Source organism: Eumetopias jubatus, unplaced genomic scaffold, assembly GCF_037043125.1.
Source record: "Eumetopias jubatus isolate StellerSeaLion01/CBP00866 unplaced genomic scaffold, mEumJub1_p1.0 scaffold_2, whole genome shotgun sequence".
NCBI classification, from domain to species: domain Eukaryota; kingdom Metazoa; phylum Chordata; class Mammalia; order Carnivora; family Otariidae; genus Eumetopias; species Eumetopias jubatus.
The window spans coordinates 175,904,174-175,914,349 of NW_028274808.1; the positions used below are offsets into that span (position 1 = coordinate 175,904,174).

At 38.9% G+C, this 10,176-nt stretch overlaps 1 protein-coding gene across 1 annotated transcript; it reads left to right on the forward strand.

Annotated features, from left to right (window-relative positions):
• The first annotated feature begins 6,189 nt into the window (after positions 1–6,189).
• On the forward strand, positions 6,190–6,627 carry LOC114196650 (endogenous retrovirus group K member 7 Pro protein-like). The gene has a single exon (XM_028087384.1). It carries the CDS (start codon positions 6,190–6,192, stop codon positions 6,625–6,627), a length of 438 nt encoding a protein of 145 aa, XP_027943185.1.
• The last annotated feature ends 3,549 nt before the right edge of the window (positions 6,628–10,176 follow it).

The window sequence follows — 10,176 nt, forward strand, 5'->3', positions numbered from 1 at the left end:
GCTGAACTCTGGGGAAAAGATAAATGTGTGTGATTTTGGATATGTCTTATTTGCATATCAATCTTAAATAATGGATGGAAGGGCAGCTAGAAAACCCTGCAATACTCCTCTAAGATTTCAGAGATATCATTAACTCTGACCCTAAGGTGCAGGACATATTCCTTTGAATTAGTAGCTGACGTGAAATAGAAACAAAGAAATTGGATTTGAAGAGATCAAAGAATTTTATAGAAGTGAATAATATAGATGTGTATTGCCCAATAATAAAACTACTAGCCACATGGTGACTCAATTTAAAATAAGTAAAATTAATTACATTTAAAAATTAAGTTCCTAGTCACACTATTCACCTCACAAATGTAGTTCAGACAGCAACAGGCTATTCTTATTAGAGTGACTGATAACAATGGGTTTAATAAATAATTGTTAATGAACATATTGACTACACTTCTATTTCTAGTTCCTGATATGATAGGTAGTTTGCCTCATCCACTTTTTGTGCTTTTTGCATTTTCTAGAAAAAAGTTGAAAAACCCCTGTTGAGTTTTCTTCTTAGATCTTTGAGAATCACAATTTCTTTGAAATCACACTATTAATCCAGTAGTAGAAAACTCCAAACCTCTGAGCACCAATATGTTTTGTAAATAAGTGAATTAAGCCAAGGGCAAACTGAAAAATGGCAGAGAACTTGTCCTGTGTGATGGGGCAACCACCACTTAGTTTCACATTTTCTCCTAAAGTAATGCAAATTCTCTGTGGTGACACCACTGATTTTTTGTTATTACTATTATTTTATATTAATGACACTCTATCAAACTTCTTCACCCTGTAAACATTTTTTTTTTCTTTTTCTTTTTTTTAGGTGGCATCATAGTTTTTATAATTTTAATGGTCAAAAGGAAAGATTTTGGTCTACCTGTCTTATAGCTGAGGACAGGGAGCGCTTGAGTGGTTAGACCTACCCAAGGCAGGAGTAGAGGTGACCAAGAAGACACCATACTGACCACCTGTGGCTGACTGGTGAGACCATCCCTCCTCCCTCCCTTCTTTCCATTCTTCTCTCTCTCTCCCTCCCTCCCTTCCTTCCTCTCCCTCAGTAGCTCTCCAAAAGCCAAGCACTGAGCTAGAAGCTGGGAACACAAAAGAGAGGAAGCCAGACACAACTGCTGCCTTCCTGGAGATTTCAGTGAAGGTGCCCCCAACTGTTAAGTATGTGTAGTGGGAGGGACAGTTGGGGAAGTGTCGCTGTCTTGAGGCAGTCTGGGGTGTCCTTTGGGTGGCTTCCAGCATTCAACAACCAAAGAGTAAAGCAAAGAGGCTTTCAAAAAAATTAACTAGTTTCTTTGTCTCTTATCTATACTATACTTACGTGATGAATATTATTTCACATAAATATTTAATGTAAAGTAAATGATCCCAGTTATTGCTATTATATGATTCCACTGAGTGCTACTGATTATTTCAAATTTCGTTCTAGGGGATGTATACCCTTCCTAATGACATGTATAATTTTATTAAGATCAAAGTTCCCTTTACTTCTACCTCTCCACCTGTTCCCACTACTTGTCTTGATAGAATCAGTAACTACTCATGGACTGACTGATACCAGCTTTATTACAGAATAAGTTTATTCTATAATTATGGAAATTTAAAAAGAAAGGACATAGAGATACTTGCATAAATTGGGGAAGCAAAATATATATACATGTTTAAATGTTTCTTTAGTAATTTCACTTCCAGTCAACAAGATTAGGAGACATTAAGTACCTACATATTTTAGGTGACTTTCAAGTGGAAGGGCTAGTCCAAATGAAATCAATGTTTGCAGTCTTTGAGGCACTTTGATTGTATCAATAGACAAAATATTCCTGTATGACATTTTTATAAATAACCCAAGCTGTACGGTCTCCAATTAATTCCAGTTCTTTTTCATGTGCTAATACTGTTCTTTTTCATGTGCTAATGTTCTGTGATCATTGTGATTAAAACATACAAAGGATAGAAGGAAGGGTTGAATTATGTAAAATATACAGATTTAATTTATAATTAAGAATGTAATAACTTGAAACTAAAAAATGGTTTTTGCTATTGGAGCAGTGCTTAATGCTAAATGCCAATATATGATTTTTGGGAATGTTAATTATAAGTTCATAATTGAATTGTACTAATCTTTATGTGCTTTTCAAATTTTCTTGAACCATTTGACTATAATGTCTTTAAGACTATATATAATGCCAATACAAATTATTAATCAGTTGAAAATAGTCAACTATTACTTCTATATAAGTTCGTATGGTGGCAAATAACTCATTGTATTGACTTGTTTCACTGAATTAAGCTACTTAACAACCATAATCTTGCTATTGGTATTTAATTAGATCTAATGCATGCTGTAGCCATTATGAAAATTAAGCAAAAATAATTTCCTCTTCTTTCTGTGATACAAGAACATGTTCAGATTCACATCTCACTTCTAAAATTGGTGTACTTAAAGTCCTTTTTCATTGTTCTGTTTTATTCAGTAGAACATATACACCAGAGTAGGCTAGTTATGTAGTACCATGTATGCAATATCCTAAACTGTATGAGAGTATAAATCTGTTTAAGGCTTTAATTATACTCTCTCTAGTTTTTAAGGCTGTCTTTCTATTTCCATGTTAGCAAACCACATCACACCAGAGCAGGCTACCACTGGGACCATCAGAGCCATCCTTAGCTGTCAGTGCAAACCCCCTGACCAGATACCATTTATTAAGCTGCTAGGATTTATGGTAAGTTTTGAGATGTTTGTGTTACATTATTATAAATTCAGCAGCTTTATCAGAATCAGGTTCAAAAACAGGAAGCATGTCTGACCTCACTTAACAATGTTTCTGACACTGAAATGTGATGAACTGACAGCACAGGAAACAGAATTCTATTTTGGTGTTCGAGGAAAACAACACTTAGGGAAAAGACACTCTAGTTGTGTTTAATGTTCTTTAGTTTCATTTAACTTTGAACATTTTGAATGGTAAAAATCTCATGAGAGAAAAGTAACCAAAATTCTAAGAAAATTTTGGATTTATTTCAAATTGTAGAGACCAGTGTAAAGAACTGAAGAGAAAAGAAACCCTAATTATTCCAGAATTATATTTGCAGTGCTGTATTCAATGCTCTTTAAAATAGCAGGCAGACATGTGATTGAGAGGAAAATAAATTTTGCCTTGTAAACTTCAACATTTGATGTCCAGTGAAAAGACAAAGTAGGTTAACAGCTCAGGCTTCTCTGAATGACTAATGACAATGTCAGATCTATTTTAGAAGAAGATATCATTGTTGCTAAAGTATCTTCAGGCTCATGAGCCCTTTTATTGAAAATGTACAAAAAAAAGCAATGATCAAGGTCACAATTCACTGTGAACACTAAACAGCATAATGACATGGACCACTGGACACTTCAAATATTTTATCAAGCAGGAAAAAATGAATTACTGAGAACAAGAATACCATGAAGCTTCAAAAACCAAGAAGAATAATTTTAAGATTCTAGATGAGCATATTTTGAACATCTAATTCTTCACCCTTTTGGCCAGGCAGACCTGTGGGAGTTGTGAGTTAATCACAAATACACTGTGCATTTGTCACTTGTAGAATTGTGTGGGAAACAGAACACCACAACAACCACTGGTGCACATTCGCTCAGACTCCGAGATCTCTGAGAAAACTCGAGATTGCAGGGTTAAAAATAACCCCAAAGGATCAGAGTGAAATGCCCTTGGAACATGTGTGGTCCGTTCTAAAGTACGCCTCAGAAGATGTTTTGTAGATAGGAAGCCAGCTGTAAATAGCACACTGGGCACTCCCCTCTCTGTTCCCTTGTTCTGTTTTAAAGATTCTTCCATGCTTGACTAATCCTGTATACATGGAGGAATGTGCCTTACTATGCCCCTGCTGTAAACCATTATAGATCTATATTGCTGTAGAAGGAATATAAGAGTATGGAAAATAAACCTCAGCACCTTGGGCTGTTAGCTCAGGATCCCCTGTGCCTCGCTATACTGTCGTCTCTTTTTCTCAGTTCCTTCACTGCCCCAGGTCCCCGACTCTCTGAGGTTGACAAGTAGCGCCTGAACAAGGACCCAAAGCCCCCATCGAGGAGTGATCGGCCAGCAATAGGAACCCTACAGAAGGTGGTAAGTAGGAAAGTTTATTACAGGGTTATGGGGCAATCAAATTCGAAAGCATCAGGTTTTGCTGCATTGATACATCATTTTCTTAAAAGAATATGGAGCTAAAGTTACTAAGCAGTGCATAGAAAAATATTTGGAAACAGTTGTTGAATATAATCCTTGGTTTCCGGAAGAAGACTCCTTAGATGAGGAGACTTGGATCCGAGTGAAAAATAATGTCTTGAAGGCTATGAGACAGGGTGAAACAATTCCCTTTGATTTCTCGCCCATTTGGGCTTTAGTAGGTGAGTGGTGATCAATACTGTGGAAACTGGGGATAAGTTATCCCCAGCTGAGGTTGCTAAAGAAACTATCAACTCTTTACATACATATGAATTAGACGATGAGACTTGAGAAAAGGCTAAGACTGAAAGTAAAAAAAAAAATCACGGCTTCACCAGTCCCGGCCATTGTCACCCACGGCCCCTCTGCTTTTAACGGAGGACCCCGCCGAAGATGATCAACCCCCCTCCACAATAGATTTATTCCCTCTCAAACGATCCTCTCTAGCTCTCTCACCTCTTGAAAAAGGAACTCCGACAGCAAGGGGCTAATGATCTATTTATGGCTTTCCCATAGACCCAACACAAGCTGCTGGTGCTGTCTATGAGGGACTAGACTTAAATGCTTTAAAGGAACTAAAGAAGGCTTGCCACTTGTGCGGACCCACAGCCCCTTATACTACAGAGATTGTGAAAGCTTGGGCAAATTCTGGGAAGTGGATCCCTTATGACTGGCATATGGTTGCATGGGGTTGCCTTAAGCCACAGGATTTATTACAATGGAAAATGGGTTATCGGATGCTGCCTATATGAAAGCCCGGGCAAATCGGGCTACCCCAGCGATGCATCATATTTCTTTTGAAATGCTCACTGGCTCTGGCCCCTCTTCAGATGTTCAAGAGCAATTGGTTAACACTCTGCCTGCAGCCACAGTACAGGTATCTGAAATCGCCCTCGCAGCTTGGGGAAAGCTAATCCCTTCAGGGGAAGTGGGGCAAAGTTATATAAAAATTGTGCAAGGCCCTACAGAAGCATATACTGATTTTATTTCTCGGCTCGAAATGGCTATTGACCGCCAAGTTGATAATAAACCTGCTAAAGAGCACTTGCTAAGACAGCTTGCTTTTGAAAATGCTAATGACTACTAAATGGCCTTCCGGCCACATAGAGAAACAGGAGGTATTCTCGATTATCTTCATCTATGTAGAAATATTGGCACTCTTACACATCAAGCTCGGATAGCCTCCCTTCAGCTCATGGCCCTACAAAAACAACAGGATATAAAATGTTATAATTGTGGGAAAGTAGGACATGTCAAGAAGGAATGCTATAAAGCCCCCCAACCTAGAGCCAATTCCCTTTCTAATACTGTCCTTAGCCTCTGCCCTTGTTGCAGCAAAGTCAAACATTGGGCCAAGGAATGCAAATCCAAATTTGACAAGCAAGGTAACCCACTCCCATTAAGGTTGGGAAATGGAATGTGGGGCCACCCCCGGGGCCCCGAACAACAACGGGGAATTCAATATGTCGCCTCTCCAGCAGCAACTTCCTGCTGCACACATAAACCCTCCGTGTTATCACTCAGTCCCGCCACCCAGGGAAGTGCCAGTAGATTGAATCACTCCTTTTATAGTATGTCTTCACCCTGGTCTCTGGCCTCAAAAAATACCCACCGGTTATTACAGACCTTCACCAAGAGGAACCATGGGTCTTGTGCTAGGAAGATCTAGCTTAAATCTTAAAGGAATCCAGGTGATGACTGGAGTAATAGATTCTGATTATGAAGGAGAAATAATGGTGGTCGCACAGACTCGTGTTCCTTGGACTTCTAAGGGAGGAGATAGAATTGCTCAGTTGTTGTTATTGCCCTATGTACAAATTGGTCAGTCCCAACAGTCAGACGCAGAGGATTTGGTAGTACTGATCCTCTCACGGTTAAATGGGCTTCATTATTGACTCAGACTGATCGTCCCTCTATGACTCTTAAAATTAGAGGAAGGACTTTCTCAGGTCTAGTAGACTCTGGAGCCGATATTTCAGTAATAGCCTCCCAGCATTGGCCTAATACCTGGCCCACGCAAGCAACCTCTAGTTCAGTAGAAGGAATAGGGTTTGTGACGGCAGAAGAAATTCGACAAAGTAGTGTGCCACTTAAATGTGAGGGACCAGATGGATTAGAAGGAGTTATCCAGCCTTTCATCTTAAATACCCCCATTGATTTTGGGGAAAGGGATCTCTTGCAACAATGGGGAGCCGAGCTAATCATCCCCCCAAGTCAACCAGCTAATCAAATCATGACAAAAATGGGCTATAAACCAGGACAGGGCTTAGGCAGACAACATCAAGGAATAAAGGAGCCTATCATTGCCCAAGGACAAACTCATAGGGCTGGACTGGGTTACCCTTTTTTCTAGGGGCCATTGAGGAAAAGAGACCTGCCCTTATTAAAATAACATGGAAAAGTTCTTCCCCAGTTTGGACTCCTCAATGGCCCCTTCCAATAGAAAAATGCAGGCCTTAGAGCAAATTATTCAAGAACAATTGCAGGCAGGAGTACAAAGCCTTCGCAATCTCCTTGGAACTCGCCTGTTTTGTTTTCAGAAAGAAATTGGGTAAGTGGAGGCTCTTAATAGACCTTCGGAATGTTAATCCCGTCATGGAGCCTTTGGGTGCCTTGCAGCCTTGGTTACCCATTCCTACAGCCATTCCCAAACAATGGCCATTGATAATAATAGATCTTAAAGATTGTTTCTATACCATAGCCATTCACCCTGAGGATAAGGAGAAATTTGCCTTTTCTATTCCCAGCACTAACAATAAGGAACCAATGAGACGATATCAATGGACAGTTTTGCCACAAGGCATGCCTAATTCTCCTACCATGTGTCAGTATTATGTTGGCCAGGTCCTAAGACCTGTAAGAGATCATTATCCTCAGTCCTATATCATACCTTATATAGATGATATTTTGCTGGCGTCACAAACTGCAACCGAATTACAAGATGTGTATCAGGCCACTTCTCAACACTTGACTTCTGCCGGTCTCATAATAGCCCCGGAGAAAATCCAAACTACTCCGGCTTCTTATCTAGGCACTGTGGTAGATAGAACCACAATGAAACCTCAAACAATGCAAATTCATAGGGATACCCTCCTTACTCTTAACGATTTTCAGAAACTCCTAGGAGACATTAATTGGATTCGCCCTCTCCTCGGGATTCCAACTTATAAATTAACAAAATTTATTTAACACTTTACAAGGTGATTCTGCTTTAGATAGTCCTCACGCTTTATCCTTAGAGGCAGAGGCTGAACTGCTGTTTGTTGAGGAGCGATTAAAAACTGCCTTTGCTTACAGGTGTGATGATTCTCTCCCCCTGCTTATTTTCCCTACCCCTCATTCTCCTACTGGTGTCTTAGCGTAAGAAGACAAACCTCTGGAATGGGTGACTTTACATACAAAAACTTCTCGAACTGTTAACTCCATATCTATCTCTTGTCACTTCACTCATTCTCCAAGGACAAAAGCATTCTATTCAAATTCTTCGTTTTGACCCAGCTTACATTGTTTTACCTATCTCTTCCACATCTTTTAAGGAAGTACTTCCTTTTTCTACTGATCTGCAAATATCTCTTGCTGATTATACTGAGCGCATAGGTTGCCACTATCCATCAGGCAAACTATGGGACTTCCTAAGCATACTGCCTGCGTTATAAATCGCGTAGTTCATAACGCCCCAATCCCTTCAGCTCCTACGTACTTTATTGATGGCTCTTCCTCTGCGCACGCCGGAGCCTGGGGCCCTGCTATTCAGCGCTCCATAAAAACCCCTTACACTTCTGCTCAACAGGTCGAACTTGCAGCTTTATTGTTCTTATTGCAGAATGTTCATTATCCTATAAATATCGTATCTGATTCCGCTTACTTAGTTGGCATTGTTGCGCCTTTGGAAACAGCTCTAATTTCCACAACTCATTCTATCATTAACCCTTTGCTTCAGGAATTACAATTAGAAATTCAATCTCGAACTCACCCTTTGTTCATTACTCGTATCTGCTCTCATTCTAACCTCCCCGGACATCTTACACAGGGAAATCAGTCTGCTGATTTATTGGCTACTCCTATTTTTTTGAAAGTCCACAAGCAGAACATGCCCATCTTCATACCACCGCCAACCACCTTCATTCACACTATAAAATACCCTTGCGCCCTGCCAGGCAAATAGTCTCTTCCTGTCCCGTTTGTCGACCTCTACATTTTACTGAGCATCCGGCGGGCATCAATCCCAGAGGCACAGCTCCTGATTGTATTTGGCAAATGGACGTTACTCATTTCCCACCTTTCAGACATCTCTCGTATATTCATGTTACAATAGACACCTTTTCAGGATTTCTTCATGCTACTCCATTGACGGGAGAAAAGGCTGGGCATGTTATCTCTCATATGCGTGAATGTTTCGCTATTACGGGGTTACCTACTTGTATCAAGACAGGTAATGGCCCAGCATATACTAGCAAAAAAGTACGAGAATTCCTTGCAGAATCGCAAATACAGCATATCACAGGTATTCCTTATAATCCTCAAGGACAGGCTGTAGTAGAAAGGGCGCATGCCACCATTAAAAAACCACTCCATAAAACTATGTCTAAAAAGAAAGGGGGAATCTCCCCCTGAGACGCCATGGCACAAACCTTATTTATTTTAAATTTTTTAAACTTACCCCAAGGAGAACCATATACTAGAGCTGACAAACATTTCTCGTCAGCCTCAATCTCAACTCAGGATGCACCCGTGTGGATAAAAAATGAGGAAAATAATTGGTTGCCCAGGAAATTAATTACCCAAGGCCCTGGCTCTGCTTGTGCACTCTCTCTCAAATAAATAAATAAATCTAAACAAAAAAATTGTGCGATCATATATTTTAGTGTTTTAGGTTTCATATGTTCCTGAGATTTTACTCTTATCCAAAGTGTACGTGTATCAAAAACTTAATCCTATAATGTAAATTATTTAAATTGACAAATAGAAATAATCATATATTATCCTAACAATGTTGTCATTAATTTCTATGCAACAAGGTGACTTGAGTTTCTCTTGTTTAGAGTAAGCTAGGATATGCCATGCTAACAAACAAAGCAAGTGATTATTTATGTCTCTTATAAATTCTTCTCTGGGTCCAGGAAATTCTGTCGAGAAATTCCTCCAAGCAGAGACTCAACAATCCAAGATCAGCGATTCTACCATTTTTCTCCTAGGATATCCTGCACACCATCTTTTTCAGGAGAAACAAAAACCTGGATAATTAAGCTTATTACTGCCTCAACTCAGAGGAATCTACATTTCTACTCATTTTATTGGCCATTATTTTAGATAACTGTAAGTAGGCCTAAAAATAAAGATGTTTTGCTCCTTAATTTACTCTGAATAACCATCTTTTAACTAGAATGTGGAGTCTAGTAACATTAATGTATTATATAAATCACTAGATTTAGACCTACCAGTTGTTTTTGTTTTTGTTTGTTTGTTTGTTTTCTTCCCTCTTTAGATTATTTGATATTTTTGGAAAGTGCAGCTTAATTTATTTATTGGTGATTTGGCTGTACCTCTTTAAATTAATTTTTAGTGTTTATCTAGGAATTATAATACATACCCTTAACTTCTCCCAGTCTTCTTAAACATAAGCAAAGTTGGAACAATATCATCTAATTTAGTGTCCCCAACCCCACCTTGTTTTATTCCTTATGCTTTAAATATAATGTAAATAAGCTCAATGAAAATATTTCTTGTTTTATACATCATAGGTATTATAAGGAAGTCCAGAGGAAAAAATTTTTTTTTAATTTACCAGTTATTTTCCAGAGCTGATACTACTTATTCCTTCATAAATATCAAAGTTTCCCATTGGTATCATTTTCTTTCAACCTGAAAAATCATCTTTAGTATTTCTAGTATTTCAAGTCTC

Coding starts and splice junctions, on each gene's coding strand:
- LOC114196650 (XM_028087384.1), top strand. CDS start 6,190: ATGACTCTTAAAATTAGAGGAAGGACTTTCTCAGGTCTAGTAGACTCT.